Source organism: Parambassis ranga, chromosome 13 (genome assembly GCF_900634625.1).
Source record: "Parambassis ranga chromosome 13, fParRan2.1, whole genome shotgun sequence".
In the NCBI taxonomy this organism is placed as follows: Eukaryota; Metazoa; Chordata; class Actinopteri; family Ambassidae; genus Parambassis; species Parambassis ranga.
Window position 1 is genome coordinate 3,020,535 of NC_041033.1, and position 16,901 is coordinate 3,037,435.

A 16,901-nucleotide genomic window follows, 5' to 3' on the forward strand; every position below is an offset into this window, starting at 1 on the left:
ATCCTGTTTCCAGAGACAGGTTGATCTGTCCTAATACAGAGTCTCCGATCAGAGGAATAGCATCCTTGAGGAGCCGTGATGGGATCGGATCCAAACGACAGGTCGTCCAGAGTTAGATCAGGATCCGTTTCCAGAAGTGGCGGTGTATCCTCAGCGGTTACAAAGAGATTGTGGTTGATTAGTTGATTATCAGTGAAGAAGCTCATGAAGTCTTCACTACTAAGAGCTGCAGGAATATGATGCTCCACAGAGCTGTGGCTCTTTGTCAGCCTGGCTACAGCGTTAAAGAGAAAGTGCGGGTTGTTCTTGTTTTCTTCTATTAGTGATGAAGCTCTAAGTAAGCTGTCCTAGCTTTACGAAGGGCCTTCTTATACGTCAGAAAACTGTCTCTCCAGGCCCTCTGGGAGTCATCTGATTTAGAGGACTGCCACTTCCTCTCCATCCTTCATGTAATCCGTTTCAGTGATCGGATATTTGAGTTATACCATGGAGCTAGCCTCTTCTGATTTGTAGTTTTCTTCTTCAGTGGAACAATCCTGTTTAAGACTGAGTGTAATGTGTCTGCAGTGTTGTTGACCAAGCAGTCCATTTCTGCAATATTTAAGTTGGTACCCCCATCAGTACTTATACATGGGTCTGTGAGAAGTACTGGTAGGTTTGCTGTCCTAAACTGTGATACGGCATCTTCAGACAGACATCTGCTGTAGTAGACCTTTTCCTCAGATGCTGGTAGGTCTGAAAGAGAGAAGTCAAAGGTTATTAATGAGTGATCTGAAAGAACTGGATTTTGAGACCACACTAGCAGATTCTCAGCTTCCAGGCCGTAGGTGAGAACCAGGTCGAGGGTGTGACTGTGACAGTGAGTGGGTTCATTTACTAACTGAGAGAACCCAACTGAATCCAAGAGTGAGTTGAAGGCAGTCTTCAGACTGTCAGAGTCGTCCATATGAATGTTAAAGTCACCCACTATAATGACTTTATCTGTGCTAAGCACTAAACTCGATAAGAAGTCTGAAAACTCCAGCAGGAACTCTGAATAAGCAGCAGCAGGTGGACGACACTACGACGAGTAAAACAAATTCAGACTTTTTCCAGCTTCCGTGAGACAGGCTGAGAGTGAGACTCTCAAAAGAAGTATCAGTAGACTTAGGTTTAGGATTCATCTGAAGACTGGAGCAGTAGATTGCTGCTACTCCTCTGCGACCTGTAACTCGAGGATCATGACAGTTAACATAAGACGGAGTTGATTCATTTAAAGCAACATATTCTTCATCCTGTAACCAAGTCTCAGTGAGACAAAATATATCAGTGTGATGATCAATAATTAAGTCATTAACTAAGAGCGACTTAGAGTGGAGGGATCGTATGTTAAACAATCCACACCTGAGTGTTCTGTTACCTTGTTCTATGTGTTTGTGTGTGTTAGTGTGTATTTTTATGAGGTTATTATGATTAATATATCTTAACTTGTGTGCTTGATGAACTGTAGGAGGACGTGCGACTGACACTACTTCAATAACATTATTAAGCTTAGTGTTTCTATGTGTATTTGTATTTAATATGTTTTTAACGGATGGCGGCAGTCCTCCAGAAGCAGCAGAGAGGTGTAGGCGAGCGACTCCGCCTCCTGGTCTCGACCCTGGGTTGTCAGGTTGCTCTAATAAACTTGGCTATGTGATTAGAAATCAGAGCTGCACCACCCTGGGTGGGATGAATGCCGTCTCTCCTAATAAGACCCAGAAAGTTTCCCAGTTATCTCTAAAGGCCACGTTGTTTTCTGGACACCACCATGACAGCCAGCGACGGAGCGAGGACATGCGGCTAAACATGTCATCACTGGTCAGAATCGGGAGGGGACCAAAGAACGCTACGGAGTCCGACATGGTTTTAGCTAAATTCCACACTGACTCAATATTAACTTTAGTGACCTCTGACTGGCAAAGCTGGGTGTCATTAACACCGACATGAATTATAATCCTACTATATTTATGCTTATCTCTCGCCAGCAGCTTCAGGCTACCCTCTATGTCTAGGCCTGGCTTAAATGCCTGTCTGTCTGCCACAACCTCCAGAGATAAAGGTATGTGCATTATGTCTAGTTTGGATTATTTACATTGTTAATTATCAGGCTGATCGTCATGGTCTTATACAACATAGGTCATGGGGAGTGAACAGGAGTTAAAACAGCTAACCACATAGACAGTCAATAACCGAAGGATGTCTAGGATCGTCAGGCAGGCAGGAGTAAGGAAAAGCTGGAAGCTGGAAAAACCTTCCCTTAACAGAGGTGGTGGACTCAGACATCATCTTTCTACCACATACAATGCAGCTTCCATCCATCCCAGGAAGTTTCACTCCAAGTGCTCACAGCAAGAACAAAGGGCTGTCCACTGGTCCCACCACCACAGCCCCCCTGTAGTCTCATAGTCATCAGCCAGTCATTAAACACACCAGACACAGTCAGCCAGACCAACACAAATAATTATGGAAACATTTACAACTATTGTTTGTGAGTTTCACACAGACCCACCCACATATAAACCATGTTTCCCCACCAAACAGTTAGAACTGATGAAGCTGCTTGGAGGAGCAGAGAAACATTTATAAGAAAACTCTACAAGTCCAGATGTCCAGCATTAACAAAAGATAAAAGGAGCACACATGAACAACTAAATACTGCAACTCAGAGTGACAATCCAGGAGTGAACACTGACAAACTGACAAAGACGAGCACAGGAATGCAAAAAGATTACAAGACATGATGAATGTCTTGCAAGACAGGACAGATGAGAACAATCAGGGCGAGGCAGGCAATCAACAAGGAGGGAACCACGAAGTAAAACACACAGATACACAAGGAAACCAGAATTTCAAAATAAGACAGGAAGTCAAACCAAATCAGGACAAAATAAACCAAAATGAGAAAAACTACTAAGACAATAGAACATACAGTAAAGTGGTATGATTAAGGTCCCATTAAGATATATCCCACCAGACAGCTGAAACATTTCAATCCAAACTCAAAACCCACCTGTTCCAGTCCACTTTCAAATCAGAATCAAAAATACTTTATTGATCCCAGGGGGAAATTGCTTTCATTCCAGGTGCTCCATGTATAAAAACAATAAAAAAACAGGTTAGAAAAATAAAGTAAAAAAAAATAGTGTAAATAGAGTAAAATAAAAATAAAACCTAATAAATCACCTTGACATTAGCCACAACAGGGGGCACAGGTGACCCCATGCTGCCTGTGTCAGCCATATTGTATAGGACTGAATTGGTGCTGCTTACAATGGGCCTAAGAGGAATTCCATCCTTATGTATTATAGGGAGTCCATACATCTCTGTGTATATGAGTATTTCTGCAGCCCCCTTTTGATGTCATAAGGGGGACAAGTCACACCTACGATTGTATAGTTGGCAGCAACAGCTCATCAGCATTTAAAATTACAGACCACAAGCACATTTCAAAGAGGCTATAGCCAGTTATTATGATGTAATAACATCATCTCTGTGGTATTTTGAAAATTGTAAGGACATGACCCTGTTAAAGGGGGGGACCTTTAACTTTATTGCAGTGAAAAATATGTGTTCCTTCTCAGGAGTACCACATTTTTATAGTCAAACATAATGTGCACTCTCACTTTCCCCCTACATGATTGACTCAAAATAAATAAGACTTCCTGCTTTTGTGAGTTTTCTTCCACACGAGGTTTTGTTTCTGGTGACAATGCACAGAATGCTACATACAGCTGAAACTGTAGAAACAGAGACCAGATTTAAGCTGGATGTTCACATCACTTTACTGTATTTTAGGATTGATTTCAACATTGAACACAGTTACAATAACCAGCAAACACATGTTTAACTGCAAAATGACACATTAAGACATGGAGGTACAAAACGTCAGTAAAGGAATCTTTACATCACACTGGAAACAGTGATGAGCTCTTCAAGCTGCAAAAGAAAGAATAAAAAGTGAGCACTCACTGAGGAAGTGTGGCTGATGTTAAACACATTTTGTGTTTAGCTTAAAAAAACAATACCTTCACTGAATATTGTGAGAATTGCTGCAGGGTTATTGTGTTTAGATGGTTTGTTACCTGTAGCACACGAGAAGATGTATTCTGTCTCAGCCTGGTCACCTGAAAGAAAAAGAAAACAGTAAAACTATATTCAACACATTTTAAACTTCAAACAAAACTGTGGTCAGTTTGTCGTCTGGCTCAGTTTCAGCATGTGGTGTCAGTAAAGGGGTTTAAAGGTGTACTTGGTTGGTAGTAGTCATAGATCTTGACCACGGCTGGCTTCAGGTTCTGCACTGGGAGCTCCTGTATGAGGTCTAAACTGTGGTTGATGGGGGTGGCCTTCAGTAACTAAAGAGACAGAGACGTCACAGTCAGTCCCAAAATCATACAGCATCAGTGACTGTGTCTCCACCGTGGATCCTCACCCCTCGTAGATACATCAGAACATGATCGTCCTTCTGTTCTACACGATCCACCAGGAGGGCACTTTTGAGCTGGTAGAAGAGAATAATCGGTTAAGACAGAGGTGACACCCACTCTCCGTTCTGTTAAGGTGAGTCAGCGTAATAACTCACCATCTCCAGAGACTTTGGGTCTGGGACAAATCCAGACAGCATTTTGATATCCAGGATCACCATGTTGGTGCTGTCCTGCTCACCACTGTATCTGTAATAGAACAATAGCAATGTTAACGTCACGTCTTACTCTGAGCCTGTGGAGAAGTAACTACTTCATGTCTCATGTACGTCCACCACACTGACAGATGCACACTTTCCTCTGTCACATCAGCGTGTCAATCACTTACAGGGACTTGAGCTTCAGACTGAGTTTGGGTCTCTGACTGGTACAGTCATCCTCTGATTGGACCTCCACCCCAAGCGTGGTGACATCACCCAGAGTTGGGATGTTGTAGAGGAGACCCAACTGGAAGGTTGGTTTGACATTGTTATATTTATAGAAAACATCCACTAGATGAAAAAGGGGGCTAATTATGGTTAAGCAGTAAACTCTCTCACATGTCACTGACCTGCACTGAAGCACATGCAGTGCCCTTCACCTCCAGGCTGTACTTCCCTTTCACGTCCTGCAGCAGGGTCTCCTGGTAGAGCAGCTTGTTGTCCTGATTCACATCAAATGTCAGCTGGCCACTGGGAGACTGGACTGTCACTGTGCTGGAGCCCTCTGGACTGAAGACCAGAGTGGAGTAGAGAGCCAGAGCCTGAAGAGCCACCACAGTGTCCTACAACACACACACTGTGGTTTGTAGAGGCAGCAGGTTTCATGTGTAGGAGTCTATATTATCAGCTATAATGAGCATTATCTTTTAGAAGCAATGCAACACATATCATCAATAAATCCATGGATTTAACAAAGCTACAACAAATTTGTAAAGCCTCAGAATGATGTGACACTGAATTTGGTATCCATGTGTCCCAGACCTTTGAGTTCTGTTGTACCTGTGTGGAGGAGAATCCTCCGTAGTAGTTCTGCTGCTTCGTCAGCCACCTGACGATGCGGGAGGCGTAGCCCAGGTCTTCAACAGTGGGAGAGGTGCCGAGTTTGGCCAAGAGAACATAAGAGCTGATCTCCACAGACAGAGAGGCTGATGTTTCCTTTGCTGTCTGAGACCAGTAGAGGAGACCCCCTGCAAACAGACACAGTGTAAGAAACATCCAGGTTATTGTGACCTGAATGATTTCCTTCAGGACAATGACTCACCGTCTGTTACTGAGACTGTGTCCAGGTGCTGCAGAAGCTGAGCACGGGTCTCCATGTCTCCTGCCAGTGTGAAGACGTACGCCAGCAGAGCTGTGGTGTAGGTGTTGCTGAGGTCACTGAGGGACTCCTTTAGGCAAGACAGGCTCTTCATCACCACAGGATTCTACAACATAAAAAAAACAAGTTTAAAACTGATTTGGCTGTTTACACACAGATGTAAAATCACGTCCACAAACAATGCTACTGTTCACTCATTACTGCTTCCACTCATGACCATGATGTCCTTCTAAACTGATGGTCATAATAATAGCAAACAGCATTTATGTATCTTTCCCCCTCTTCAAGGAGAAAGACAGTCTCTGCTTGTTATTGCACAGTAGTACATAGTAGTGTTATATTAGGAGTGATGCTTGGACTGATACAATTTAAGGATATTTGTGTAGATCATGTGTACTCACACTTGCTGACATATTCATCTCCAAGAAGGCTGCAGTGATGTACGCACTGAGAGTCACTACATCTGACACACCACCCTGGACAGACAAAGCATCACATACATAATTCAGTGGTCACACAAGACCACAAAAGAGATGTTATGCTCTGTTTAACACACTGCAAACAGTGGCAGAAACCTGCTTTACAAACAATTGACAGTCAAGCCTGACCCGTCAGGAGAAGCTAGCATGGTGTTAAAACCTGTTCATGTCTACCTGAGAGGGGATAATTAGTGGTTACTGTCCAACTATGCATGGAAGAGGGCTCATGCTGCTAGATGTCACTGTGTACGTCTCGCAGACAGTCAGCTTGCCTTCATTCTGTTGTTAAATAGTGTTCCAGATTTCCTGAAACACCCATTTTCCTGTTGTTCCTGCTCCAGCCACACTCTGGACTGCTCGATGGTTGCAGGATCAATGTAGACAAAAGCCTGAGCTTTGGCAAAAGATCTCATCACAAACGTTGTTAGCCTGAGAAGGAGCAGAAAGGCAGAAAGAAATGACTTTAAGATGCTGAACTGTAAAACTGAATCATGAAGTGGAGATGGCAGATAAATCTGTGAATTCTCTCATTCATCCAGGTCATAGTCATTTCCAAGAGTTTAAATTGAGGCAACTGGACTCAAGGATTGTTTTTCAAAGACGTTTCGCCACCCCCCATGGGGTCACCTGTATCCCCAATTGTGGCCAACCTTTACATGGAAGTGGTGGAGGCTAGAGCTCTAGCTTCCTTTCCAGGAACAGCTCCATCCCACTGGTTCAGATATGTGGATGACACATGGGTGAAGATCCGGGCTAGTGAGGTGGAGCACTTCACCACCCACATAAATGCAGTGGACAAAAACATCCAATTCACTCGGGAGGATGTTAAAGACAACAGTCTGGTATTTCTTGACTGCCTTGTTCACATTGAAGCAGACAGGGGCCTAAGCATTGAGGTATACAGGAAACCGTTTGACTCACACCACCCACTGGAGCATAAGCTGGGGGTCATCAGGACCTTACAACACCGGGTACAAACAATACCCACTAAGACAGAAGGTAGAACCAAGGAGCAAAAACAAGTAAACACAGCTCTCAGAACTTGTGGCTACCCAAACTGGGCCCTGGTGAAAGCTGGCAAAAGGAAAGAGCAGCAGACAGCCAAAACAGAACAGGACCAGTCACGCCGAAAAAACATTGTCATCCCATATATATCAGGAGTTTCTGAGAAACTGAGAAGGATTTTCAGTGCACATCAGATCCCAGTACACTTTAAGCCCAGCTCTACGCTGAGACAAAAACTGGTCCACCCTAAGGACAAAACTCACAGGGACAGACAGAGCAATGTAATCTATGCAGTTCAGTGCAGTGAGGAATGCTCTGATCTCTGTTGGTGAAACCAAACAACCACTACACAGAAGGATGGCACAGCACAGGAGAGCCACCTCGTCAGGACAAGACTCAGCAGTTCACCTTCACCTCAAAGAGAGTGCTCATTCCTTTGAGGATAATAATGTCCAAATTCTAGACAGGGAGGACAGATGGTATGAAAGAGGAGTCAAAGAAGCATCTATGTGAAATGGAAAAAAACCTCTCTAAACAGAGGAGGAGGGCTGGGGCATCAGTTCTCACCTGTTTACAACTATGTCCTTTCATCCCTTCCTAGCAGACTTCACTCACATTCAAACTCTAACAATGGGCCGTCAACTAGTCCTGCACATGGCCCAGGCATAGTTTCTGGTTGTTAACTGACCATTAACCAACTATAGGGATCTTAGTCATGTGAGTTCCTGCAAGATCCACAGACAGAGGTCCTGAACACATAAAACTCAAGATTCCCAACCAGAATAGTTGCAGAACTGAAGAAGCCACTTGGGGGAGTGGCAAAACGTCTTCAAAAAACAATGCATGAGTCCAGTTGCCTCGATTTAAACTCTTGGAGATGGCAGATAAAATTATGCTTTACATTATTGACATTAAAGTGGAGAACATTGGCAACAGTACATATCTAAATTGGTATGTTTAATTTTTCTTAGGATAAGATAAGTACATTACAAAGTACATTATTTACACAGTAACAGCTATACTGAGTATCATAACACAAGCTGCCTAAGATGAACGCTAGCTGCCAAATAGTGAGGTCATGACCTCACTATTTGTCCTCAAAGTGACTTTTGTCTTGATTTGTTTGTCTTAATAAAAGGTTGGTGTCATGATGTTTGAAGATGTGTGACAAAGGGGCAAGGCAGCAGAGAAGCCCATGTGACAGAGACAGGAACTATTTTTTCACCCACCTTGCCATTAATTTGGTATTTAAGGAGGAGTCAACCCCTTTCCCCTACCATGCTAATTTTATGTCTGATTGTGTCTGATTATGTCTGAGGTCACCTGTATGTGATGCTATGGTATAAATGTAATTATTCTGTGTGGAATATTGATCATTAATGTTCTCACCAAGTGTTCCCTGGTCCCGATCCAAAAGTAGTGTAAGCACCTGTGCTATCTTTGTAGTTCAGCTGTCTCTGGTAGCCTGTGGAGCAGACAGAACAAGCTTTGTCACATCTTGTATGGTATAAGTATGAGCTGGCACTCTCAGATTTGAATTTCAAACTCACCGCTGGTCAGGAAGTTGGCTGCCTTCTCCATGATGGCTGGGGTCAGCTGCTGTGTGCCTTTCAGGTACTGCAGGATGAAGATGTTTGGAGCCAGCAGAGCCATGTTCTGTTCTCCACATCCATACGGCATCTGCAGCAGACCATCCAGGTTCTTGAGGGCCCGACCGAGGATGTCACCTTCACAAAAAAAAAAAAAAAAAACAGGATGAGTGGATCTAATCCAGCCAGCAGGATACAGGTGGTATAAAATGAGATTAGGAAACACAAAGCTACAGCACAGGAATTATACTAAAACAAATGAGAGGTTTACCCAGCACTGATACTGAAGCACGAGCAGATCCATGGATCACATTCTCAGGGAGCTGTATGTCCATTTCCTCGGTCAGAGCATCTCCTGTGTGCACACAGAAACAACTGTCTAACAGAAACTGCAACAGCAGGTCAGTACCTCTACTTGAGTGCATGACAGGCCATACTGGAAATCCAGGTTACAGAAATGGGAGTATGATCAGTTAGTGAAATGAGGAAAATGTACTGAAGTAATGGCATTTGAAAACGGTGGAACACACACTGACCTTTGGGGCAGAGCAGCCAGTTGTACGTCTTTGTCATTTCAGTTCCTTCAGCCTGCAGAGAAGAAGAAAGAAAACAATTGTCGACATTAAATCCTCAAAAATGCATCATCAACTGAAAGTGAAAAGTGACAGCTATAATGTAATGTCAGGTATAATATCTTTATTTACACCAAAGAATATTTTTTGGCACACACCTTTACAATGAGAGATTTTGTGACCACATCGATGCGACCTCTCTCAGGGACCTCCACAATCTCATTGTCACATGAAGCGTGAGAAGGCACAGCCTCAGCACGCACCGTCACGTTCAAGGCCCCTAAAAAAGATTAGTAAAACAGTTATTTGGTGAGGTGATCTGATTTCATACAGATGATATAAAGGACATTCGTTAATCCATCTAGTCACCCTTCACACCAGTGAGGGGAAAAACCCAGAATCTCACCTAAGACTGAGGGGACCATGGTCCAACTGAGGGTCTTGCGTTCACTGGCGCACAAACAGGATGTGTATTGGTCACCAGATAGAGGTGTGAGGTTGTACTCCAAAGAGGGTGTGGGAGTCACACTGATCTGTTCAGGAGACGATAATCACATCAGAGATGGAACGCTGAATAAAAGCAGCAGGCGTTTGGTACATTAAAGATGGATTCATGAACACATGTAAACAAGTACGATTTGTAAGGGACATCATCCTCGCTCCCTGAAACTCTAATGGTACTTAAATGCACCATGTGGTGCCAAACAGACAAATTTAAGCATAAAATCCTGATATTTATTCAGAACCACTTTATTCCACCCCTCACTTTAAAAATCTGCATGGACTAACAAAATCCTGAAAAAACAAAAATCCTTGTGCACGTAAAAAGCCATGTTGGAGCAGCAGTTAAGTTGTTTTTTCTACAGTTGATGTGCATTACAGAGTGAAAAACTGTTCTTTGGAGTTGTAATCGTGTAGTTACAACTCTTTATTATTATTTCACTCTTTATTTATTTCAACATCTGTAAAATAAAGGGATTCACCTTTCCTTTTCAGTGATTGATATCTTTCTAATTGTTTTACACTGCACAAAGACATGTTTGAGTTATCTCTACTTGAAGCCATGATTGTTAGCAATGAGGTGCAGCCTGACACAATAATTCAGTTCATGTAGAGTCATATTTTACCATGATGCAGCTGGTCAGGTAGTTGAAGACAGTTGCCTTCAGTTCAAAGTGCTCCCCTCGGATAATGGAGTACGGCATGGTCAGCTCCAAGAAGAAGGGCTGGAAGACGGTGAAGTTTTTACGAGGAGCCAAACCAAAACCCTGAGGAGACAAACAGAAAGCTTCCGTCTCCCAGGTGGTGATGGTGTCTGGGACAGTGAGGGACACGTCCTTCTTTCCAGACTCTCTAAATGAGAGGTGATACAGACAATCCACGTGAGTGAGGTTTGTTCGTTCCATCAATGTGCTCATCATAATGCCCCTTTCAAAGCTCACCCAACTTCCACCAGGTCCCATATCCAAGTCTCAGGGAAGAAAGTGCGGATGGTCTCTATTGGAGGAGGAGGAGGAGGAAGGTATCCAACAGCTCCCCCAGCAGGACCAGGTGCTCCCCCTAATCCTACCATATCCATTCTGGCTACATTAGGAGCTGCTTCAAAACCAACATGGTATCTATAACTAATGCCTGAAAAAAAAGCAGAAAATAGTGAAGCAGATGCACAGATCACATGTAAGTAGATGTTCTGTATGTGACAGAGATGTTAAAAAATCACCATAGTGGCCCTGGTAGTACTCTTTTCCTTTGTATTTCAGACATGAAGGCATTCGGATGGGTATGTTTGTCGCCATTTTCAGTCCTACATTCTAGATGATACAACAACAAACAACTATCACCACAAAGTTCATTACAGCTACAACACAAAAACTATTCAAAGTATATTAAGGCTGTCAGAGGTAATCCTCTAGTAATAACAAGGAATTTGTGATTTTTTTTTTACAACCTCATATATACAATATTATTCTTCACTCTTCACATTTATTGTAGAAGTACCTGAAAAACTGAATAAACATCCCCTCTCTCTTGATTAGGAGGTGGCAAAATGTATCTTCTTGGTCTGACATGCAAACACTCTGTAGGATCTTCAACCTGATATGGGATGTATGTCATTTTCCTAACAGGCAGCAAGTCAAAGATCTGAAAAAAATAAATAAATTATAAAGTAAAAAAGCAAACCTTAAATGTTTTATCTCTATCTTGTATATCTACAGACATGTTTATCCCAACACCAGGTGATTGGATGATTTGTGACAGCTTGTGATCCCACAAATCTCACAATTCTAGATGTATTTGTGGTTGATTCCTCCAGTTACCTTGGCTGCAGTCAGAGCTTCCCCGGGCTCCTTGATGAGAACACTCTGGTCGATGGCGCTCACACCGCACAAAGAGTCTGGATGGGCCGTCACCTGCATGCTGGTCTGCTCTCCTGGCACAGCTGAAGGAGGTGTAAACTCCACTGATACCTAAAACATACAAGACACACCTTCTAAACTTTGACGTCTCTACTATATACAGTGGAGCTGGTACAGTCAGTGTATTCACTGCAACCATCTATAATCTTGTGTGTTTATACAACTAACTCTTAAAAGTGCAATCAGTACCCCTTTGTCTTCTCACACTGACCTTGTGACTGAAGCATTTCTCAGTGGAGAAGTCAGCACTGTGGGCGATCACACTCTCACTGGGGAGGACAGCATAGACCACAATCTGGATTTCAGGGGACATCTCTGGAGACACCTTGAGCTTAAAGGACACTTCACCCTCATTCACTGAAAAACACAACGATTAGAAATCTGATCATCCACACAAACACAAAATCAATAACAGTATTCAAATATGACTTGAACATTACAAACCAGGTTTATCCTGCACTTCAACCTCTTCATGTCCTTGCATGACAATCGCTCCTTTGGAAAGAACCTGGTGGGTTTTGGAGAAAATGACACCAACAGTGAGTAAGGCAGTTTCAGTCATTCATACATAAATATGGCAATAAATACATACATTATTCCTTGGAGTATATTTCACCCACAGTTAGCTTCTCATATCCTCTACAGTCATATTCATTCATTCATTCATTCATATTGATCACATTCACATTCATCACAGTCAAGATTCAGTTCACAAGTATATCTTGATGATTAATCAGAAGTTATCAGCACAATGACATGTTTGAAGAGGAACATACCATCCTCACTTTTGCCTTTTAAATTAGTGTGACCCAAAGGTCATTCCTTCCACTGAATGTGGCGGCTTTTGAGGAGTAAAATGAGCCTCACCAGATACACCACATCCACAGAGCCCCTGGCTTCTTTTACTACAGTGTACTGGACGGAAATGTCTTCTTCTGTATCACAGCGAAGTGGTGCATCCTTTGTCTTCACCTCCAGTGAGCTGACTGTTTTAGTATAAGGAGAGGAGGCTTGGGACAGAGGCAGTGTGTAAAGGCCATTCTCATAGAAAGGAGTTCTATATTCAACATACTGCTCTGTTGGATTGCTCTTAACCTGGATTAGAGAAAAAATATCCATGAGCTCATGATGGATGTGAGATCACTTTTTGTTGATGAAAATGCAAACAAACAGCTGTTGGGCTGCGTTACATGTTGATGACAGACTGCATGTGTGGTACTTTTTACTTACATGGAGACTAACTTCCTCTTCAAAGAATTCTGTGCTAACTGAGAATGCAGCGATGCCATTGCTGTCAGTTGTGAGATTCAGAAGATGATGGAAAGATGATCTTTGACTCTTAAGCAGGTACACCGGCATGTCAGGAATGGGTGTGTTATTGTGGTACACTGCTTTGATCTGAAACCACAAGATAGTCAGACCATGTGATTTGGGTTCCCTGTGTGATGCAAGCACAGCAACAGTGAAGACAAGATTTACCTTTCCTTCCACATTTGATCCTTTTTCATAAACTTTGGGCATGTCAAAAAAAGACAGTCTCCCAATAACATATGAAATGGTTAATCTCTTCCCCTGTGAATGTGTAACACCTGAAAATAAAAAGCCTCCATGTTACAAAGCCGCAAAAGGTTTACGTTTAAATACATGATCTTGCATTGTTTTCATTCACTGTCCATTAATGACGTACCTGTTCCCTCCTCTTCCACTGACACACTGACATCCAGATTATCTTGCAAAGCCTTTTTGTCAATTGTGGTGAAAGCTGACATCTTAAAGACAAACTTAGCACAGCCGCTCTTGTCTGCCTAGAAAGTAAAATAAAATAACATTAAAAACAGCCTGAAATACATTTAACATTCAAACTCAGTGAGCCAACAGGCCTGCTGCATGCTTGTACTAATATATTAAACAATGGTGATTGTCTGTGTAACGTTATATAACCACAATGTTAGTAACGGTAATGGAAAAAAATATCTTGTGATATAGATTTATGTTCAACTGCAGAAAAAATATACCACCTTCCTCTTTTAGCAGGGTTAGCAATGTCGCTATTGTCAACGTTCCTCGTTTAACGCCTGTTATACAGCAGAAACTACTACAGCCCTGGTCTGGACCTTGAGAGCTCTCAGGATCACTTGACCACACAGACTGCCACAACAAAGTAGTTGGCATGAGACTGGACATAATACAAAGACACAGTACTACACTAGTTTGTGTGTGACACATTAACTATAACAGTAAGAAGAGGAAACACATGCATGTGTTCTGTCACTACAGCAACTTACCTGTTTGGTCTCTGTGGTGCATGGAGGAGATAATTCCACTTCACTGTTTTTAATGCTGACAGCAGGGTAACCATAAATATAATGATTAATAGGTCGGCACATCTGGACTGTAACACCCCCTGGAACAGGCTGTCCGTATGTGTACCTAAAAATATACAAATAAGTCATTTACTGTACAAACTGAACCTGCTGTTGACATTTTGCCAAAAAGACTTTTACTCACGTTCCACAAACCTCAGCTTCAACTTCTTCCTGGACAATGCTAACCTCTTCCTTTACTTTTATATTTATGTCAAATTTTGGCAAAACTAGGGACAAAATAAGCATGTTAGTGTCCATTCTCCTACTTTACACAGTGAGAATGAAAAGGGAAAAATCACTAACTTACCATACTTCTCCACCTTGAAGCTGTGATACTTTTGATCTCCACCCACTGACACAGTGATCTGGTACGATCCTTCTGGGGCCTCCGAGTTCAAGGAGTAGGAAAGCTGTAAAATGTTACTATTGGATGTTACGTTCAGCCACTGTCCGATCCTGTTGTCATGACGATCCTGTCAAATGTAATGAATCAGAGAAAACATGCTCTCATGACACAAGAAGGAAAATACAGGTGAAAATACAGATAGGCTGCTTCTTTCAATTTGATCATATTACTATTAGGTATAAACACTGTAGTAAAAAAATCTGACAGAAAGTTTGGCTGTATTGTGATGCAAAGTAATAAAAGTAATTTCTCACCTTGAGCTCGATTATGTTGTACTGTGAGAAAAAAAGGGGGAGAGAGGAAAAAAAGGGTGTGACTACATATGAATCCATGTGGACAGATAACACATTAAAATGAAAATGAGCATCTTTCATACTGAAGTTTACCACTGTACAAATATCCAACATTCTCTGCAACAAAATGTCAAACTCGTCAGCAACTAAAGTTCTAACTCAGCACATAGAGGTTTTCATCAAGAGGTCCTGGTTCCACTATTGATCCATCAGAGCAAACTGACTAATGCAACTCAGGTTAAAGAGCATACCCATGTTGTTCCCTTCATTGCATAACTCTTTGACTCCACACAACACTCTGCTAGTGTTTGTACTCCAGTTCACTTGGGCACATATAATATAAGGCACAGTTATCACATTGTGTCAAAAAGAGAGTTCACACTCACCAGCTGATTGACAGGTCTCATCTTGGTGTCCAGAGAGACTACTCTGAAATGCACTGACAGGAAATAAACAAGATCATATATATCATCTACAGCAGTGTTAAGAACACTGACAGGCACATGTAACACTGTCTGTGGATAACTGTATACACCTCTTTCCAACACTAAGGTTTACATTGATGGCATTTTAACAACCGATTACCTGTTTGTCCTGGAAGGTAGATTGGTTTATCCGTTTGGATGAACGTCATTGGTCGATATGTTTTGATCATGACTTTTCTGACTTGTCTTGAGTGAAAGGTGCCGCCTCGAACCTCCACTTCAAACTCCTGCACTGCTTCATTCTGCACCAATGGAACCTGTGACAAGTGGGGATGATATTTGACTTATTATTATCAAAGTTCTGGACTACAGTGGAGACATGGTGGTGCACACATGGCAGGCTTCATGACAGACCTGCTCCCTTGGAGATATAAAACTCCTTCTAAGCTAGTGAAAGTATTTTCCAATTCATCAAACAGATCCAACACGCTGATCCTTCAGCACAGTGTCTAAGAACGTTTGAGGAAATTAAAAAGAGCGTTGCCCATGTGCTGACCTGAAACTGAAAGCAGGTGTGGAACTCTTTACTGGAAGTCTGTGTGAACAGAGTGGTGTTCTTCTCCTGGGATCTCAGAGTGACAGTCATCAGCAGAGACTCGGTGGGCTGTAGGAGACTTGCACAGAATTTGGTCTCAGCTCCAGCTTCAAGGACTGCAGGAATGGCCACCATGTACTGCCTACAGACACATCCACACAGCTGTTAACTAGCTGGATCTGACACTGAAGAAACTCCAGTACTATTTTCATGTTATAAATCAGTACAGTACAGATACACTCACGGGTCAGCCGCCGCTCGACTCGCACACATCCAGCTCAAAAAGACACATATTGTCCACGTCCACATGTGAGTCCCAGGACGACCCATGACTGACTGCAATGATCCTCAGAGTCGGCTTCTGTTAAATATCTGCTGACAGAAACCCACCCCTGCTTCATCAATACCAACACACCTACTCACCACACAGGCCCTTCTGATTGATTTCCATGTAATCATTTACAGATATAGTGTTACTAGCTGCAATTAAAAAACAATGTTAAACAGTTAGCAGTTTGAAAATAAATCTAATATCACCATTATGATGATTCTGTCCATGCAGCTTCACTTCAGTATAGTTTCCCTTCATGATGTCTGTGATCATCACTGTCACTGAAATCAGTGGGAGGCATTCAGGTTACAGTCAGCAAAATCCTGCAACAGTGCCCTTTACCCAGCGTGGGATGTTTGAGTTTGTCATGCAAACAGCTTTTAACCTCTGTGCGAGTAAACTTTTGCGGAGCGATAATGTCCCCAAAGACAACTCTTGGATTACAACACAGTAAGGAATGTGCTTACTATTTAAAATGGCGCCACTGACTGCACTAACTTACATGCAGATCTTACCCCCTTCAGAACAATCGGAGCATTGATGATTTCATTGTTCATATTCAACTGTACCTCACTAGTATCTGGATGGAGATTCTCAGTCAGACTTGATTCCAGTTTTC

The 16,901-nt window shown here is 42.4% G+C and overlaps 1 protein-coding gene across 1 annotated transcript; it reads right to left on the reverse strand.

Moving 5' to 3' along the window:
• Window positions 1-3,778: 3,778 nt before the first annotated feature.
• Window positions 3,779-16,642, reverse strand: LOC114444314 (alpha-2-macroglobulin-like). The gene is made up of 37 exons (XM_028418774.1): window positions 16,489-16,642; window positions 16,196-16,323; window positions 15,913-16,093; window positions 15,517-15,673; window positions 15,318-15,370; window positions 14,893-14,913; window positions 14,540-14,705; window positions 14,375-14,459; window positions 14,152-14,296; window positions 13,554-13,671; window positions 13,346-13,455; window positions 13,097-13,264; window positions 12,734-12,961; window positions 12,311-12,374; window positions 12,078-12,223; window positions 11,768-11,917; window positions 11,448-11,591; window positions 11,170-11,260; window positions 10,892-11,081; window positions 10,577-10,802; window positions 9,856-9,982; window positions 9,608-9,729; window positions 9,414-9,465; window positions 9,149-9,232; window positions 8,839-9,015; window positions 8,678-8,753; window positions 6,556-6,712; window positions 6,206-6,280; window positions 5,748-5,910; window positions 5,486-5,673; window positions 5,056-5,268; window positions 4,834-4,952; window positions 4,604-4,694; window positions 4,454-4,522; window positions 4,271-4,376; window positions 4,104-4,145; window positions 3,779-3,957 (listed from the first exon to the last, which is right to left on the reverse strand). The coding sequence occupies exons 2-37, from the start codon at window positions 16,279-16,281 to the stop codon at window positions 3,953-3,955; spliced, it is 4,395 nt and encodes a 1,464-aa protein (XP_028274575.1). The 5' UTR covers window positions 16,282-16,323; window positions 16,489-16,642; the 3' UTR covers window positions 3,779-3,952.
• Window positions 16,643-16,901: the final 259 nt, after the last annotated feature.

Bases quoted from the DNA above. Each gene is read 5' to 3' on its own strand.
- LOC114444314 (XM_028418774.1), bottom strand. From the start codon at position 16,281: ATGGGTCGTCCTGGGACTCACATGTGGACGTGGACAATATGTGTCTTT. The intron at 14,914-15,317 runs GTGAGTGTGAAC...TTTTTCTCACAG, and splicing joins TGAGACCTGTCAATCAGCTG to TACAACATAATCGAGCTCAA. The intron at 11,082-11,169 runs GTGATTTTTTAA...CTTTTTTTTCAG, and splicing joins GTACTACCAGGGCCACTATG to GCATTAGTTATAGATACCAT.